The 19475-nt window shown below is 27.1% G+C and overlaps 1 protein-coding gene across 4 annotated transcripts; it reads left to right on the forward strand.

Moving 5' to 3' along the window:
* The first annotated feature begins 4775 nt into the window (after positions 1–4775).
* Positions 4776–19106, forward strand: LOC145189036 (uncharacterized). Of its 4 annotated transcripts, XM_090086866.1 has the most exons (19): positions 4776–4888; positions 5066–5175; positions 9180–9331; positions 9541–9824; positions 10083–10142; positions 13369–13478; positions 14011–14077; positions 14188–14362; positions 14519–14631; positions 15537–15659; positions 15734–15774; positions 15901–16397; positions 16508–16622; positions 16729–17028; positions 17252–17347; positions 17429–17459; positions 17673–17730; positions 17822–18040; positions 18296–19106. In XM_090086866.1, the coding sequence occupies exons 2-19, from the start codon at positions 5122–5124 to the stop codon at positions 18462–18464; spliced, it is 2664 nt and encodes an 887-aa protein (XP_089942992.1). In that variant the 5' UTR covers positions 4776–4888; positions 5066–5121; the 3' UTR covers positions 18465–19106. The 4 variants fall into 4 exon arrangements, with proteins under 4 accessions (XP_089942992.1, XP_079921720.2, XP_079921722.2 ...); XM_080065594.2 differs by lacking the exons at positions 4776–4888; positions 5066–5175 and adding an exon at positions 5962–7512; XM_080065596.2 differs by lacking the exons at positions 4776–4888; positions 5066–5175; positions 9180–9331; positions 9541–9824; positions 10083–10142 and adding exons at positions 10202–11668; positions 12395–12585.
* Positions 19107–19475: the final 369 nt, after the last annotated feature.

The raw sequence follows: 19475 nt of genomic DNA on the forward strand, positions 1-19475 counted from the left end.
TTTTCCACTTTTAAAAATCTCTTGAAGAAAAGATTCAAGAGTGTAAATTTGACGTTGGTCTTTAAGGCGCCAAATTTGTCAACCGATTTCTAAAATACGTGAACCGGTTAAAAAGTTAATTGTAAACAGTTGAGTTCTTGAAAGAAAGCGAAGAAAAAAGACAGAATTTATGATGAAATCGAGGTTACTTAGCAGATTTAGTATTTTAAAAATCACGTGTTTGAATTCCAATGATAAATTATTCCTCTAAATTCGTGTTTGATTCATTATTTATGTGCGGTTAACTGGTGTTCTATTATTTATTTGAAAGAGCTGATCCTCAAAACTTTGGGCTTTAAAAGTTGTCCGATTCGACGTATTACTTTGTCTCGTGAATATATTTAAACCCTTGTGATAAAATTTGTTCGGGCAATAAAATACCGTCAGCCGAGAAAAATAATTTTGGTTACTACTTATTAGTCATCAAAAAAATGTTTATATTTTTTATGTAACTAAGTGTCAATCATCTGAGATTCTAATGTATCTAAATTACCTCCTCAATTTCAACGACAAGCAGGGGTGGCTTATTATTAAAACCTTTCTACCGGAACCATTTTTCTTAAGCTCTACTTTTCATTAGTATCGAATTCTCGTTTGATTCTTAATCATTTACGATCAATCTGATAATGAAAGATCAAACTTACAAATTATGTGTTCAGTGTTCTCATGGGAACAGTTTATTTATGAAGTTCAACAAATTTCAAAGCACCTTTTACATTTGCTATCAACTCAAAGTCTATAGCTATTTTAGTTTGATCAATCCAACATTCGGTTTATTGTTTTAGATTCTTTATTGATGCTCAGTTTATTATGGAAGGATTTTCTAAATAATTTTAAATCTGAAAAAATGTTCGAACGATCATAAAAATGTTCGAACGACCTTAAATGGAACTTAAAATGATCTTAAAATAACAAGAAACTTTAAATTGAATTCAATGAAGGCATCATTGATCATGCATCATAAAACTTAATTTTTATCTTTAAGTAAATATACAATTTTTACTCTGAAAAAAAAAAAGAAATCTGAATGATCGGCAAGTAATGTAGTGCCAAAGTATTTAAAGCACGAGCATCAATGAATATATTACCTTCAGTTGGGATATATATCTCTCTCATTTGATGACAGACTTAAGGTCATTTAGGTTGTTTAGTTTTTGTCTTTTTCGATCCAATAGATACAGGTGTTCAGTTGGATTAAGATTTAGAGATTAAGGCGACCATTCCAGATTTTTCGTTGATCCTTTTTTGACAATCATTTCATAAGCAGATTTTTTAGGATATTGTCATGCTGGAAAATGAAATTCGATGTCCATTTGCTAAACAGTTGATGGTAGAGTTTGTACAAGGAGAACTCATAAGTCACATTCCCATCAACGGAAGCTTGTTTTGCTACATCAAAAGCAACCCTCTCTGTGTTTAATTGTTGACGCAACATTTTTTTAGACTCAAGCGTATTAGCTTTCATTTTACCAAATTGATTTTGGTAAAATTGATTTCAAAACAAATGTTATTTATTTAAATGACTTTTAGCACAATTCTATTGCTTAACTTTTTTGATTTTACTGCCATAAAGTTTTTTCTGCAGTCACGATAACCATTTGTTTTTATGCGCAATTCGGCCACGCCTAAAATTTGCTTTCAAAACATTTTGTGTTGATAATCTTTTATTTCCTTAATACAATTTTATGATGACGTTTCGTACTTCAGATTTCTTTTGTCCGTGCTAATTTTGAAGATATATACATAAAAATGATTTTGAACGCAAACAATTGGCAACTAAAATTCATCTCTTATCAATTCGTCATTAAATTGATCTGAAGCTAATAGTGTGACTATACGAATAGTTAGCTAAATACCTTTTTTGCATCAAACACAAGTTGGGTATTTTCATACTTAATGAAATTGAATTGAAAATATTTAAATAACTAGTCAAATATATATTTCTTCTTGACAGGTGTCTGGGATTTGTGAAATTTTACGTCCATTTTTTCATTTTATCCCGCCACGACATGTAATACATCTCAATGCTGTATATTGTTTTAGAGCAATACGCAGTTAAAATTCTGAATATGAAATCGTACTAATATTTGACGTGAGAATTTCACAACGGAAAACACTGACGGAAAACTCGATTGCCGAAGTTATATAAAAATAAATTGTTTCAAACAACCGGTCGTAATAAAATTATCTTAGTCAGCAGTACGTCACATTCTAAGTATCTATAGCCAAGTTATTATCATTTATGCTCTGAGGTAAATCTTATTTGTTGCTTGTTAGATATTCTTTCGGTCCATTTAATCTAAAAAGACCATTTTAAACCAAAATTTTTGTTGAATGCAGTTACCTATTAGTGGCGTACTGCTTGCAGTACTGAAACTACACGAGCATCTAAAAAATGTCAAAATTATACGGACGTTGAGGAAATGCTGAAATTAACTTCAATCGGACTTATTTTTCACTTTATAGTTTACAATATATCAAACAAAAAGTGGATACACCTATAAATTTTAATTCGATACTCTATGAATTTATTTATTTGGTTTTTTACTTATAAGTTTGATTTAATGGTATATATTTCAGGTATTTAATGTATATATATTGATTTACATTTGAGGTATTTGGTTATTTGTTTTAATTGGTTTCACGCACAACTGCATGCAAAACAGTTTGTCTCTTTTTGCCAAACATTTTAAAAACAAACGATGAATCAATTACATGAGCTGTTAGATATAACTTATTAAAAAAAAATTTACGGTGATCGGTTCTTTTTCTCGGCGCATATAAAACAAGTGATTGAAAATTTAGGAGCAATACAGTGTAACTGATTTTCGTATTATGTACAACTTAATACAAATTTTTTCACTGTGTAGCGTTGACTATTTAAGGGTGGGAGAAACGATTTCTATATTATGCATTATCACATTTTATTCTTCTGCAATATCATTTAATTAAAAATTTAACTTAATTTAGATCTTAACTATTAAGATAATGAGATTGATCTTTAATAATTGATTATAATTAAATCTATATTTTTAAAATAATTAAATTATTTTTGGAAAGCTTAAAGTCGTGTTTAAAATAGTATAAATATATTTGGTTTTTAAAATAAAAAAAAGCTGACTTTCATATAAACGCGAATCTTTTTATGCATGATAGTAATATATGTCAATTTATCATTCTTATCCTCTAAATCTTTTTTTTATCTAATTTATTTTAAAATTCGAATCTGTTTTTAGAATAAAAAGTTCTACAAACAAGTTTATCTGCGATTGTAATTTAAAGCGGAAAAACCCGGATAAAGTTGTCCATCGACTGCAACTAAAAACGAACAATCAACTTTATAAGGAGAGGATTACAGATTATACCTTGATATATTGGTTGTCACCACAAGTTTCAATTACCAAAACTTTATTAGCTTAACACTTTTGTTGTGCTTTTTTAGCGTTTACGTCGTTTAAAGTTTTTTTTGCGTTATGTTGAAGAGAAGTATTTTTTTTTTTTTTTTTAAATTTTACTTTCCTTGCTTATTGAATGGATTTGTAAAATAGTCCAGCGGTTGTGCAAAAGATACCACGTTTGATAATCACTCGCCACGTTTCTTTTTGCAAAATCTTCTCTCGCTCTGCTACGTTTTAACTTTGATGTTGTGATTATTGATTGTTTGTTGTTGTCGTTGTTGCTATTGTTATTATTGTTAGTTTTGTTGCTGCCGATTTTTAGTTTTTAGGATTTTTTTCAAATTTAAATTAAAAAAAAGAAAGATTGCTTCTATTATTATTTGCTAATGTTTACTGCAGTTGCTGATCGTTACGTTGATGTTTTATTTATTTTATTACTTTGAATTTCGTGTTTAATGTTGTTAATCTTTATTTTCGCAAAATTTTATTTGAAAAGACGTTCTCTGCAGATAGCAATAATTGTTGTCTGCAGAGAACGTCTTTTCAAATAAAATTTTGCGAACAATTATTGTTGATGCTATGTTTTAAAAATGGATTTATCTATATTTAGTGAGTCACCTTAAACCTAATTCTTTGAATAGCTGAATTACAACTTTATTCATTTAAACACTTTGTATTTAACAGCATTTAAAATAGCTTGCTGCCAGCGATTAGTTGCTTTTGAAACTGCCATTTTGTATTATATCTTAAGAAAGAATGACGTATTTTTTGATCTTCAAATGACGTAATTGGTTGATTATAAAATGCCCCCAGATATTTGTGCGTAAGCAAAGGGATTTAAACGTCAGTAGAGATTCCACGAATAATTCATATTTGAAGTATTTAACTGACCTTACTGCCTTTAAATTGATTCTAACTCTGCTAAACGTATTTATATTATTAATGTATTCAATGTTTCTTGCTTCACTCACGAAAGCTCGCTAAGAACCTTAATATTTTTTTTTTAAATTTTAAATCAGGAGTTTGGAATATATAAGATCTCAAATGAGTGTAAAAATTTCTCTAAGAAAAACACTTTGTTATTCTTCGCCGAGCCAAGTGCATAATTTTTTTTTTTTTCAAAGAAAATAACAATCCTTGTTTTTTCATTTATTGCATCTTTTTAACCAAATTTTATATCCGGAAGTTAATTATTTACAAAAAAAAAAAAGAGTTCATTTTAATTATCAACAAGAAAAACATTTTTTTTAAAAAATGAATGAATTAAAAAAAATGGCGGCTGAATGTTTCAAATTGTTTAAATTGCTCGTATTATGCATTTTCAATCTGGGGGAAAAAAACGTCGAAGATAAAAATAAAAAACCTTTTTGTATTTTTGGTAGCTGTAACAAAATATTTAAAAATAGAAAAGGTTAAATGATATTTTTACATCAGTATATTTGTGTAAATGTGTAAGTATATATTATAAATACTATTTTGTTATACAATTATATATATATATATATATATATATATATATATATATATATATATATATATATATATATATATGTATGCTTGTATAATGTAAATACAAAACATGTGCAGAGCCTTCCTTACTTTAACTGTTGTTGTTATAATTCGTTTAGCAAAGCAAACAAACGAATGATAAATTTTAAGTAAACGTTAGGATAAGACTTTTAAAATGTTGAGATCCATTCGATTGGGCTCCTATAAACTTGAAAGAGAAAATGCGCAGGTTAGGAAAATTTTACTTTATTTTGTGTGTGTGTGCTGTGTGTGTGTGTGTGTGTAGTTGTGTAAAAACGCGTTTATTTCGAATCGCTACTTAGTGTTAGTAAACTTTTTTTTTTTTTTTCTTAAAAAAAAAAAAAAAAATTCGTCAAACTTTGTTTGCGCCACTTTTTCATTTTCTATGAGAATGTTTTGTGTTGATGAGACGCTTTATCTTTTTTATTCCAGTTTTTTTGTCAGGATTATTTAACTTGTTTTACGAATTTCAAAACGCGTTCATATTACCAGGATACTGAGCATTAATGTTAGTCACAAAATATTGACAACTGAATTTAAATCTTTTCTCAAGTGGTTCAAACGGCGTAAAATTTCGTTTAACTTTTTTTTATCATGTGCAGTTAACATTTAATACGAAAGCGAGTTTTTGCGGTAGAGACAATTAAAAGCATAAAATATCTGTGTATTTATGCAATTATTTATATTCATAAATTATTTATCGTCAGTAAAAAACGTAAAGAAAAAAAAAAAAAAAAAAAAGAAAAAAAAAAGAAAAATTAATAATCAAAATTCTCTTTGTAGCATTTCATCGAATAAAACCTCGGTCACTTTAAAGGTAAACAGAAATGTTCTTTGAGAAAGACAACCTTGACCAGTGTAAACCTCCAACGCAGAAGTCTTAAGGTGAGGTACTCTGGGTATGGATCTAGAATGCCTCATCTTAAGACTGCTTAAAACGGCCACTTTTTGTAGGAAATGAGAGCAATTCATTACGAAGCTAATGATGTATCTTGAGAATTCATTTGTTTCCCTGTTCCACAGCTGATTTAAGAAATTCGATTTTCAGACGATTTAAGGAACTTGCGGTGATTTTTACAACTTATTTATTTTTTACAATTAAAGTACGTTTTATGATTGTTCTGCAAATCATATAGTTCTTTTTTGCGATTCATTGGAGTTTAAACGCAAATATGAAGTTTGTTTTCTTATTCTCATTAAAAGATTTTTTTTTTTTTTTTTTTTTCAACTTTAAACTTACATTTGTTTCGATGGTTTAAAGTTGAGAAATAATTTGTTCTAATGTTGTCTCTAATACAAAACTTGGAAAAGGACACACATTACAAGCATTGGTAATTTTTGTTTCAACAAAAACTTTGGGTGGGTAACTTGACGTCTATTTTAAATGAATTACCCTACGAACCAGTATGAAAGCCTGTTGTTTATCAGTCGCCAACAAAAAGAACTGTTTTACTGCCACAAAAACTTGGCTGTTATCATTGAAAGTAACTTCTCCAAGACTTTGAAAACGTTTAAGACCTGGCATTAGTTCAGTTAGACAATTAACTAGATAGCATTAAACCTTCAGTTGCAGTTTAGTATTTCAGTTACATAGGAAAAAGTATCTAAAGGTTGCGTCGCATCAAAAGTTGCTTTTAGAATGCGGTTTTAAAAACAGCATTCTTACGATAAGTTCACATAATTGAAAGCTAGTCTTTCTGCATAGACGATACTTCCATGAATTTGATTCAAATACGTTGATCGCTTCAGTTTTCATCAAAGGCCAATAACAATCTGCCAGCATCCAAAACTGTTATGAAAGAGGTTCGACTTTAAAAAAAATGCTCTTAAAAAAGTTGTGGAATGAGGTTTTCAGAGGTACAAAAGTTTAAGAGCTTTTAACGGTGTCAATTACTTTATTTGAGTGGATGATAGGTCTGCTTTCAAAACAACGAGGTCTGCTTTCAAAACAACAGTATAAATATTGATCGTTGATTAAATGCGAAATACTTTTTCGTTGACTTACTGCTGTTTATCGGTTGTTTGTTTTTTTTTTTAATTCTCGCATCTTTCATCAGTAAAATCGTCTGTGTTTCGCTCTGTTTTTTAGTAAAATCTGCTCGACGAATCTATTTGTTTTGTGAACCGACTCTCGATATCGTTTTCATCCGCAAGAGATTTATTTCAACTCCATTATAACTGTGATTTTTTTAAAAATTAATTACAGCGTATCTGATTGGATAGAATCAGTTATCAGTAATAGTTTTAATATCAAGCTATTTCAAATTGTTTCCGATAAGTATTTTATTGAGCACATTTGGGTCCCTATAACATTTTATATTAGCTTCTGACGCATCATTTATAACAGAGATAAAATTTACTTTTGCTGTATTGGTAATTAATCTCCTCAACATTTTTACACTCGAGATTAGCGCTCATATTTTTTAAAAAAAAGTTGGCGACAACAAAAATGGTGGAGTTTGAAGTGTATTTAGAAGGGGGCTCGCCATGGGGATTTCGATTACAAGGTGGTAAAGAATTCCGTTTACCACTTAAGATCGCAAAAGTAAGTTTCACAGCGTTTGAGTTTCCTTATTTAAAAGTATTACGTAGTAATTTCCAAAAACTAATGTTCTTAAATTATAGTGGTACATGAGTATATATATTTTATATATATATATATATATATATATATATATATATATATATATATATATATATATATATATATATATATATATATATATATATATATATATACACCTATGCATGCATGCATGCATGCATGCATGTATGTATGTATGTATGTGTATGTATGCATGTATGTATGCATGTATGTATAAAGCTTGATTAGACAGTTAAATTCATCTTGTCATTTTTTGTGATGAAAATTGTTTTTTGTTTATTATCCTAAAAACTTTATGTATTATTACTGTGCTATACTCTACATTGCATCTGTTTCTTATTTTGTAGTTTTTACAGTTAGAAGTTAGAACAATGTAATTTTGTTCTAACTTTGTTTTTTTTTTGAGGAGCAGTTAATGGCATTTTTTTATTTTAATGTTACAAAAAAGAATATTAAAAAAGAATATTTTAAATTTTGTTTGCTAACATTTGATAAGTAAATTTTGATTTTTTTTTTGGGCCAAAATTTTATAATTTTAATACTTTTTTAAAGTTATCAGCTGCTAAACATTGGATTTTAAGACATAATAAATAGTTTCATAAAATTATAAAACATGTTGGAATGAAAAAAATTTAAAGAACTTGGATTTCTCTAATAGTTGGAAATGAAATACATTTTGTATGCACTAAAAATTATTCTCAATACTTTTTATGTTACAAAAAACATTTTTTGAACTTTTTTTCTTTTTTTTTTTTTTAAAAAAAATTACATGTTTTAAGCAACCACTTAGTTATTAGACCTCTAATCAAGTATCTATAAAGTGTCTTATCAAAAGCACTGTGGTTTGTTAACATGTATTTGCCATTATTGGAGTGTTAATCATTTTCAATATTATCCTAACAATAATAATATATATTTGCGATTGCTGGAGTGTTAATCACTTTGAATATTATGTAACAACGAGATTCAAACAGAGAAAAAAAGATTTTTTATCTTTTGTTTGCCTAATAGTTTTCATGCTGATTATTTGGATATAATTTGTTTGTGATTAAGAATATGTTAATATTATATATGTATAACATTGTAATATAGAAAAATGATAAAGTATTGGTTTATTCTTTATGGCTAAATATTAATTCAATAAAAAGAGAATGCTTTAAAGTTTTTGAATTGAAAGTGTTTCAATATTTTTATTATTTTAGTTTGAGTTTGTTAAATGAAGTTTGTATATATATATATATATATATATATATATATATATATATATATATATATATATATATATATATATATATATATATATATATATATATATATATATATAATTAATGATGTATAACAATAATAATAATAATAATAATAATAATAATAATAATAATAATAATAATAATAATAATAATAATAATAATAATAATAATAATAATAATAATAATAATAATAATAAAAATAATAATAATAATATTAATAATAATAATAATAATAATAATAATAAAAAATAAAAAAAAAAATAAAAAAAAATAATAATAATAATAGTGAATTAAAATAGTAATAGTTAAACACTTAACTTTAATAAAACTTGAGAGTAATTACTTTCAGTAAATCTATAGGTTACTCCTGGTGGGAAAGCAGAAATTGGTGGTGTTCGTGTTGGGGATCATGTAAAAGAAATTAATGGAACAAGCACTGAAAATTTATACCACACTGAGTCATTAAATGCTGTAAAGAAAGCTAGATATTCTCTTTCATTAGTTCTTTCTCGGTATGCTTTGAAAAAAGTCTCTACATTTATGCTTTTTAATTACTTTTGAGTATATTTTCTTTCATTTATATTTACTTTACCCTTTTTTTACTTCCTTCAACAACTTTAAAAAATCATAAGTTATATTTTTCTAAAATTGTCAAAGAAATTTTGAAAAAAAGGGTAAAATATAAATGAAAAACATCTTTAAGTTTATAATTTTTTTACAGTTCAGATGATGATGCAAATGTCATACAATCAGTTGGGATTGCTCCTGAGGAAACCTCTACTCGCATCTCACTCAAAATTGGCCCTAAAACACCCACCTCATCAGCACCCTCATCTCCTAAATTTATGAATCGGTCACCACGAAAGATAGAATCTTTTGAAGAAACCGTTGTTCCACAAAACTCTGTCTTTGAAGAGTCTATACCACAAGGTCAAAGCTACATGAAACGGTTTTTAGGAAGTCAAGAAAATTTACTTGATGGAGGATTAAATAAACAAACAAAAGGTTTTTGCCTGTTATATTACTTAGTTTTAGTAAATGTTACAAGAAACTTCAAGTTTTTAATACATCTAAATTAAATACATGTTAAATATAATTTCTTTTTGTTTTCTTTTTTTAAAATACAGAAAACATGTGCTTGTTAAAATAATAATTGAAATGTTTTTTTAAAAAAAGTGCTTTTGCATATTGGGTAAATATTTGATGTTCTAAATTCTAAAGTTTTATTTTTATATAGAAATGTTTTTTGTCACCAATTTCTAGGTCCCACAAATCTCAATAGGAAAAGCTCTTATGGTTCATCTGATCAGACAGATTTCGGTGGTAAGGCAGTTAATTTTAATTTATTTAAAAAAAAACAAAAAAGAAAAATTTTAGTATTCTTTATGGTATGTTCATATTTAAAAGTTTATATGTTTACAAAAGTTCTTAAAATTGCAGTTTTGAGAACTTTTAGAAATGTTTTGGAAAATAACACAAAACTGCACAACTGTTTACCTTTCTTCACAGCTGAGTTAACAAAAAAAATTTCAAACAAAAGAAATGGTTTGTAAAGAATGAAACGCAAATAATTTCTAAGTATAAAGTGTGGATGTAAATTAGGTGCCAAAATTTTTTTTACAATAAATCTTGTCTAGCAGGTAAAACAGGAAAAGCAAGTATCTGAATTAAAATTTTTTTTCTTATTAAAATTATGCTAAATAAGATATGAAAATTGTTGCCTGTTTCAAATTCAGAAACTGAATTTATCTTAATATAGAAAATATTCACAATACTTGGCTAAACTTTTGTCTGTTTATATTCTACACTACACTGTTGATATTTTAATTAGAAATCTTTAGAAAAAAAAAAAATATGTACAATAACCTTTTATGTAAATGTCTTTGTTATCAAATTATGTGATTTGGTTTGTAGTCTTTTTTTTAAAAAAAGAATTTCACATTTAAAAGACAACTTAATCCTTTGCATACTCTGCCTTTAAAGTAGTTTGCAAATAACTGTTATAAAAATAGTTTAAATACAGCATATTTTTTGAAGGATGTTTAAATATTTTTTTGAATTCTTTAAGGTTTGTTTTATGCTGAGTGAAAACGTTCTATTTAATTAGTTTTTTGCAAAAGAACTTGCAGTTTTTTAACTTTAATCCAAAGATGATCCAATTTGAATTATGGATTAGAGACATGGCCTATTGTTTTTTTATCTCTAGCAATTTTTTAACTAAAGCAGAATTGTGTAAAGCAGCACTTTTGCTGTAAATTTTTGTTTGAAAGAGCAATTTATTTTCTCAAATGTGTTTATGTATGTGTGTGTGTTTTTTTTTAATATTTTTTTCTGTTAGAAAATCTTTCAGAAAACTAGATGTTTCTACTTAGTGTTCCTTCTTATTTTAAACTATAAAATTGGTAGTAATTTATTTATTAATGATGGTACTACTAATCACTCACATTTGTGGTTAATGTAGACATCATGAATAATTGACCAATACTGTTTATTGCTATTTCTGTTTCTTCGTCTTTGGTTACCTTAAATACAATAAAACCTAAATACTTTAATAATTTTTTAAAGTGAATTTCATGTTGCTGTTCATGATAATTTTTTCTCATACTTGATGATTTTTTTTAGTTTCACAAAAATTGTTTTTAAATTTTATTTTGTTAATTTCATTTTGAATTTGAATATATTTGATTTAAATTGGATTTAAATTGGAATTAAATTTGAATAAAATTTGAATAAATTTGATAACTCTATTGAGTTTAATAATGCAAGTAGTTTGAAATCAAAAGAATGGATTATTCATCAGATGATGAAAGGTGGTTTTCTCTAGATGAAACATTTACAAGAAAAAAGAGGTGAGGTATTTTATTCTGTTCTTGAATTTTTTTTGCTCTCTACAAATGCAACTGTTGCTTAAATCTACATTAAGACTTTGATAGAGTTTAAAATGATGTTTTGAAATAAAGTGACATTTTGAGGCAAAGTGAGAGTAAAAGTCATGTAAAACCTTTATAAAACACCAAATAGTTCACCACAAATCATTTATTATAGTTGATCACCAACAATAAAATAATTTTTTGTACAGTCACTAAAGAAGCTTACAGTAATTAATCATTTTTTACCTTTCTAAACTTCTATTATGAGAAGAGGATGAATCAATGAAGTTCTAAAATTATTTCTGGAGGAATTAGCATTAGAATTCTAATGATAAATCTTTCCTGTTTTCTGAGAAATGCACTTCTATGGATGCTTGATACTGTCTTAAACAAACAGAACTGAGGTGAGAAAGAATCACAAAGTAAATACCTAGCAGATGAAAAGTAAAATGAAGATGGCTTTAAAAGCCGTTGACCATAAAAGTTACATTAAATCACTTATAAATTTTAATTTGTTAGAGTTTAATATGTAAGACATAAAAATGAACATCAACCTGTATAGTTTCATGGATGTTTTTATTTATGGCCCATATATTAATCAGTCATTCTTGAATACTGGTATGAAGTATCTTAATTGTGTATATTGGATTTTCTTATTGCTTTTTTTTCAAATTAATAATTCTATATATTTTAGTATTTGTTTAGGTATGCATCCTCTTTGAATGGAGAGCCGCTGTCACCAAACTATTATTCAGTGTCAATGTCATCTCCTTTATCCCCAACTACAGGGGAATCCCTCATTGATATCAGTGATTTAATTACTAATAAAAGACTTCCTGTTATACGCCTTTTGGAGATAAATAAAAGAAAAGCAGAAATTATGAAAAACATGCCTGGTAATATGCATAAAATACGCATGAGTTTTTTATGCAAATACTGATTATGGTTCCCTGATTTATTTCTAGGCAGGGGGGGTGTATAAGGTTCACAATTTGTTTTCCATAATATTCTGGTAATTTAAATGTTGTTTAAATTTTGTTTATATAATAACATTCTGGTAATTTACATTTTGTTTACATTTTTTAAAATAATGTGGAGCTTTTTTGAAAGGTCTACGCTTTTAATAAGTCTGTTGTTAGTCAACTTTTTAGAGAAATCTTAAAAAATAGCTGTTATTAAAAGTAGTATCTTTTATAATAACAATTATTATAGCTAACTCATTTTTGAGCTATATTGTTAAAAAGAAAACAGAAAAATTGAAAGTTTTACAGGCACATTATATATATATATATATAATATATATATATATATATATATATATATATATATATATATATATATATATATATATATATATATATATATATATAACGTGTATATAGAAGTAGAAACCATTTATGAAATTAAACATGATCTTAGTGTTTCTCAGTCTTTCAGTTTATGATTGGTACAACTTAAAATATATATGGGAATGTTTTTACACTCTTGTAAATGAATTTATCGTTTACAATATGTAACTTAACCATATAATTTTCTGTTGCATATATGTTGTTCTGAGAATGCCATGTGCTTTATTTAAATTGAGATTACAAAGAATTAAAAAGTTTAAAGGTTTTTGGTAATTAAAGACAATTAGATTACTAATAATTCTTTTCATGGGTTTTACTATTATTTCTTAGATTTGGGTCCTGTGGAAAGAGCACGAAGTAAAACCCTTCCAAAGAATTATTCAAGAGATGTAAATAATAATGATAAATTGAATCGATCTTCTGGAAGTTTATCACAGAAGGTAGTTCTCTTTAAATTATTTTCTTCTTCTTTGTTAGATTTAATTGTTCTTGTGCCTTTTTTTATTTTGGTTTTATTTTGGTTTATATTTCATTTGGTTGTATTTATAATACTATTTATTATTTGTGATATTATTTTTTATTTATAACATTTTTAATTCTTTTAATATTTTAGTTTATTTTTCTATAAATCTTTACTTGGTGTCTTTATTATCTTTTGTAGCTAATTATTAATTAATTTGTTTTTAGATTATTAAATTTACTAATAATTTAGCAATAAATTCCTTAACTATGTAGTTAAAAATTTGTTTACTGCAAAATTTTGACAAGAGACTTGATAAGAATTACTTTTTTTGACAAAAATATGCTTTTAATGAGTTTTTGATGATCATTTTTACAAATACTAATGATGTTTTACTTTTATTTAGGATAAAGTTTGTTTTAATGATGTAGCATTTAAATTGCTAACTACTCCTAAAAAACTCTATTATGTCTATTATTTTTTCAGTCATCAAAATAACTTGTTCACCTTAGGGTCCACCAAACAAAGCACCAGACTGGTACAAGCAAATGTACAAAGAAATAAACAGCAGTATTGAAGGTGATTCTATTTGTAAAAACTTTTGCTTGAAAAATCATGTCTTTAGATATTTGCTTGATAAAATTTTTATTTACTTACTTTTTTTATAATTTTTCATTTGTAATATTAAGGTGAATCACATTTGTATAAGTTGCTAACATCAGATGCCAAGCGCGGTGTTTTTCGTCAGTATGATGGTGCAACTTCTTTAGATGGTCGTAGTCCCCGAAGTAGTTCTCCAGAAGATTTTAATCGGTCATCAACAATTAGTACAGCAGATGTACCTAGAAGGTTGGGTGGTGGAAGGTAAAATCAACTCATTTTTTTCAATTGCTTAATAATTGTATCAGTTGAAATTCCTATTGATAGCTAGCATGTTTATTTGTTCATATTGTTTGTTATTTTTATTGTTCACTGATTTGATATAAATATGAGGATAAGGGTATACTTTTTTTTTTATAGATCAGTAGCAAATAACCAGCACCGCAAGTCTCTGCCGAACATTCATGCAGCAAACTTTAACTTTATGGATCCAACTAAAACTGGTGGATCTACAACAGTACAAATGAGAATTCGTAAGTCTATAGTGATTATACACTACTGTTAATGATGATTATAGAGATATTCTGTTAAGTTTAAAGGAAACATAACCATGAGTATTTATGAAGTTTTATTTGTTCTATAAAATATACTGTTAAAGGGTGTTTTAAAAAATATAATAAGAGAATTTGTTGTTAAAGTATTTTTTAAAAAATTGGTTTCTAAAATTGTTCTTAAAATTATTTCAGTATTTGTTTTATTTTTTAAAAAAATTTTAAGCATGAAAACTAAAAGTTAATACTCTTAAAATTTAAACTTCAAAAAAATATTTAAATATTTAAACTTATAAATTTAAACTTCAAGTTTTATAAATTTTAAGATTACAAAGGACAAAACTACACTTAAAGAAATGCATGTTGTGATGTACAGGATAAAATGATTGTTAATAAGATTTTGCTATATCCAACTATGTTAAATATGTTTACATATTTCAGTTGGGGTCATATTTTAACTCCTGCAGCTTCTCTCCTGACTAAGGTTATGAATACAAAAATTGTATTCATAACTCTAATAAAATCATTCAGGTCATCTTTCTTAGCAGTTGCTGTCATTTTTCAAAACTTGAAATTTAAAAATTTTTTTTGTGTGATAATTTATTAGTTTTTAATTTTTGAGTTGGATGTTTTCTTTTGATATATAAAAATGTACTTTATATATATATATATATATATATATATATATATATATATATATATATATATATATATATATATATATATATATATATATATATATATATATATATATATATATATATATATATATATATATATATTTTAGGTCTTTCTTGGTCTTAGATGGATTTAAAATTTCATAAAAAATTATTCATTTTATTTTTGTTTTCTCTTGTTGTTGTTGTTGACTTCTTAATTTTTTGCAGAGAAACCTTCAACAACCAGTACACAAAATAGTGAGAACAGAAAATCTATTAATTCTGAGTGGTATCGACAATTGCAAAAGGGTGGTCAAATTCCTGAAACCGGTCTTACATCTTCTGCAACAGGTATGCATTTTTACTTATTGAGTCAAAGCTATCTTCTTTGCTGTTATTATGGAATTTTTTCTAATTTCTTTTAGTTATGACCATTGACAATTCAAAAAAAGTAACTACTAGACAGGTGCCGTAAATCTTGATATTTTCTTGTTAATTTGCTTTTTTAAATATTTGGTTGTTTTGTTAAGTAAATTTTTTATTCTTAAATGTCTTTAAAATATCTGAGATTGTTTTAAATTTTCCTATCCAGGAAGTGAACTATTTGGAGGACCTTCTTAAGAAAGATGAGCTACCCAAACCTTCCAGTGTTAATATTGAATATAACAATCCTCCAGATTTCCTTGAACTGCGTAAACAAGAGCTTAAAAACAAGGAGTTAGAACAAGAACGAGAACAAATACGAGAGCAGCGTGAAAAAGAGCGTCTTCAAGAAGAGGAGAGACTTCGTAAACAAAAAGAACTAGATAAGTTACGAATTGAAGCTGAAGAAAAAAAACAAAAAGGGCGGGATATAGAAATACAACGCCTTGAAGAAGAACGCAAAAGATTGGAGTATGAAAGAAAGGAAGCAGAAGAAAAAAAACGTCTTGCAGAAGATCAAAAACGTCTTGCAGAAGAGCAAAAACGTTTAGCAGAAGAGCAAAAACGTTTAGCAGAAGAACAAAAGCGTCTAGCTGAAGAAAGTCGATCAAAATTGCCTTCTCAGTTTGGGCATGCTAAATACTCATTCAATCCACAGGGACCAGGGTATAATAAACTATTTTTATAGTGTTTCATTAGCTATAAAGTTGATCTGTTTTTTTTATTTCTTTTCCAAAATGACTTCTAAAAATAAGGAAATTTTTTTTCTTGATTAGAGAGCTTGAATTCAAAAAAGGTGATACCATTCATTTGTTGCGTTCAATTGATGAAAATTGGTTGGAAGGAGAGATAAATGGTCATGTTGGGATATTTCCTAATTCTTATATTGAGGTATGTAAGGACTCCCATTAGGATTAATTTACACTTGATATTTTTTTGTATTACAATTGAAAATTCATTATGTCTTCCACATCTATATTAAGTTAATTTTTTTTAGTATATAACAACTGATAACACAAATAAAAAAGAAGTAAAGGATTTCTCAAAAGTTTCTCCAGCAAAAGATGCAAAAGACTTCTCCACAGTTTCTCCTTCAGCAAAAGAGGTACAAAAACAGCCTTCAACAAAAAAAGTAGTCAATGAGGAATCTTTTATTCCAGTAACAACAGTAAGCAATGTTGAATCAGCTGTTGATAGTTTTAATGATGATGGTATCAGCAACCTGACTGAAGAAGGATTGTGTAAAGCAAAATATACTTTCAGACCTGAGTCAGAAAGCGAACTTCCTTTTAAAAAGGTAATTTTATTAATGTCCTTTTTCAATTAGTGAGATCTTTACAATAGAAAATCATTTTTGCAACAACAAGATTAAAAAAATGTATAGTACTGAGGATACTAAGTTTTTCAACTGCTTTTACTATCAAATGTGGTAGTTGTTAAAGAGGAGAGCATTATTTACATTAAATTTCTTACATACAATTTTTTATATTAAACTTTTTATGTTAAATTTAAACATTTAGGGTGATTTAGTGACAATAATTCGTCAGATTGATGAAAACTGGTTTGAAGGAAAGCTTGATGATAAAGTTGGAATCTTCCCAGTTAACTATGTTGAAGTAAGGAACACCTGTTGTTACTGAGATTACTTGTAATCATTCTGCAAAAAACTCTTTCTATAATTATATTTTATCTTTAAGGTTATAAAACTTCCAACAGTGCCAGCAACAGGTCTGTGTTTATTTTTCCCCACTCTATTTTGTTTATATTTTTATATTTATTTTATATAATTTATACTTTATTTCCTATTTTCTTTATATAGTTAGTAGTGTAATGTTGAAAATTTCTTATATTTTTTCAAAAAAACTGCTGCTAAAATGTTTAAAAGTTTAAAAGTCTTTTAGTAAAAAAAAATAAATATTTAAATTAATTTACTTCTCTCAGTTAAACCGAAAAATCCAGCGGAAGAAAAACCTATTCAACCAGCCAAAGTCGAAATTGAGTAAGAATTTCTCTCGATTTTTTTTTTTTTTTTGCACTCAAACAAAATGTATTGCAGTTGTGTGCTCTTATTCCGCACTTTTTTGCTATAGTTTCGAAAGAATCTTTAATGACCCTAAATCTTCGCAAACTAAGAGTCCAGCATCTGGGGTACCTGTTGCAAAAACCCAAGTGACTGAGGGAACAGTGTCAATAAAAAATGAAAGACTTGAAGAAAGCATACCATATACCAATGGTTATACGAATTCATTTTCACATATAAATGGTAGCCTTGGCAGTGATATAGACAGTTTGATAGGGACCGGAGAAGCGTAAGTGGTTAATAGGAATGTCCTCAAAATCACAATTTTTCTGGTTTAAAAAGTGGTTCGTGCAACGCACTGGGAATCTAATTTTGAATTTTTTAAAAAAATGTTTAACGAATTGATTTATGTTTATTTATTAAATTCACAAATAATGTCACACCCTAATTCTTAATGCGCATCTTGTTGACATTTATTTTAAATAGAAGTTTTTAAAAAATACAATTCGTTAAACTCTATTATTTTTTAATTTTATGTTTTTAGGCATCGTTGTATTTTTTCTTATAAACACACAAATGACGATGAAGTCGACTTAGATGTTGGTGACATTGTTTACGTGCTTGAGAAATGTGACGACGGTTGGTTTGTTGGTACATCAGAGCGCACAGGTATGTTCGGAACCTTCCCTGGTAACTATGTTAAACCTCTTTAGTCAATGATCCTGATAATTCTAAATCAATAGAGACGCTAATCGCATTCGTTAGATATAATTGAACCACGTTGGAGTTTTATTTTAAAAATGGCACGGAGAGAAATAATACTCATTTATATTTTTCGCGTGTCTTTAAAAACAAAAAACTTTCTGTCATGGTTGTGGAACTTTTTTGTCTCGATGTTAGTAAAAATATTTTGCCTCGACAAAAGCTCAAACTTTTTCTCTCTATGAGTTAAAGGCCTCGGCACGAACTGGCTTTTGTTGTTCATATTTTTTGAATAACGTCAAGTAAAAGTGTCCTTTTTTAATTTATTGTGGTAATTTATGCCAAACGTGTTCGTGGGAGAAGTGCTGAGAAAAAAACTCAGCTTTTTTTAAGGAGAGGAATGTTTATAAATGGAACATTTTGTACAGCTTTCTATATTTCTTTATTCTGTTTTGTTCGATGTGTTTTTTTATGAAGTATAAAGTTTTTTTTTTTTTTTTTTGTTTTGACTGTCTTAATGCAAATGTTTATAGTCACAGTTCGGTTCTTTTGTGTGTGGAATTTTTACTCATTATATGTAAATATATTAATAATTCTTTGTTTTCTGTGTAAATTTTTTTTTTAAATACATTCTTACATTTTTTTTTTTTTTTATTTTTAAATTTGACGTTATTTTTAATCACACGAAAGCATTTACATTCAAAATAAAAGACAATACATTTTCTAATTGGTAGTGAGCTCCAGAGTACCGTACATACCTGCGTGTAAACTAAAACTTTAAGCCGAAAGCAGACTTAAGTATAAAGGATTAAAAAAGGGGATTTTAACTTTAAACCCAGGTTTTTTATTTCAGAACTGGGCTTAAATCAACACCAAAGAGTTTAAAAATTTGTTGCTAAAGCAAACATTTCAACTTTGACCATTTTATAGCGAGAAGAGTTCATTGAAATACTATTACCAAACTAGGAGTACAGAGAATTAAGGGTAGTTAGAGGTCGGATAACTGAAATAATGGACAAGCA

Source organism: Hydra viridissima, unplaced genomic scaffold (genome assembly GCF_058129835.1).
Source record: "Hydra viridissima isolate aposymbiotic clone 2 unplaced genomic scaffold, HvirCarnegie_v1 scaffold_5, whole genome shotgun sequence".
NCBI lineage: Eukaryota > Metazoa > Cnidaria > Hydrozoa > Anthoathecata > Hydridae > Hydra > Hydra viridissima.

Coding starts and splice junctions, on each gene's coding strand:
- LOC145189036 (XM_080065594.2), top strand. CDS start 7,417: ATGGTGGAGTTTGAAGTGTATTTAGAAGGGGGCTCGCCATGGGGATTT. Junction 14,632..15,536: donor AACAGTACAAATGAGAATTC/GTAAGTCTATAG, acceptor AATTTTTTGCAG/AGAAACCTTCAACAACCAGT. Junction 16,623..16,728: donor TTCCTAATTCTTATATTGAG/GTATGTAAGGAC, acceptor AATTTTTTTTAG/TATATAACAACTGATAACAC.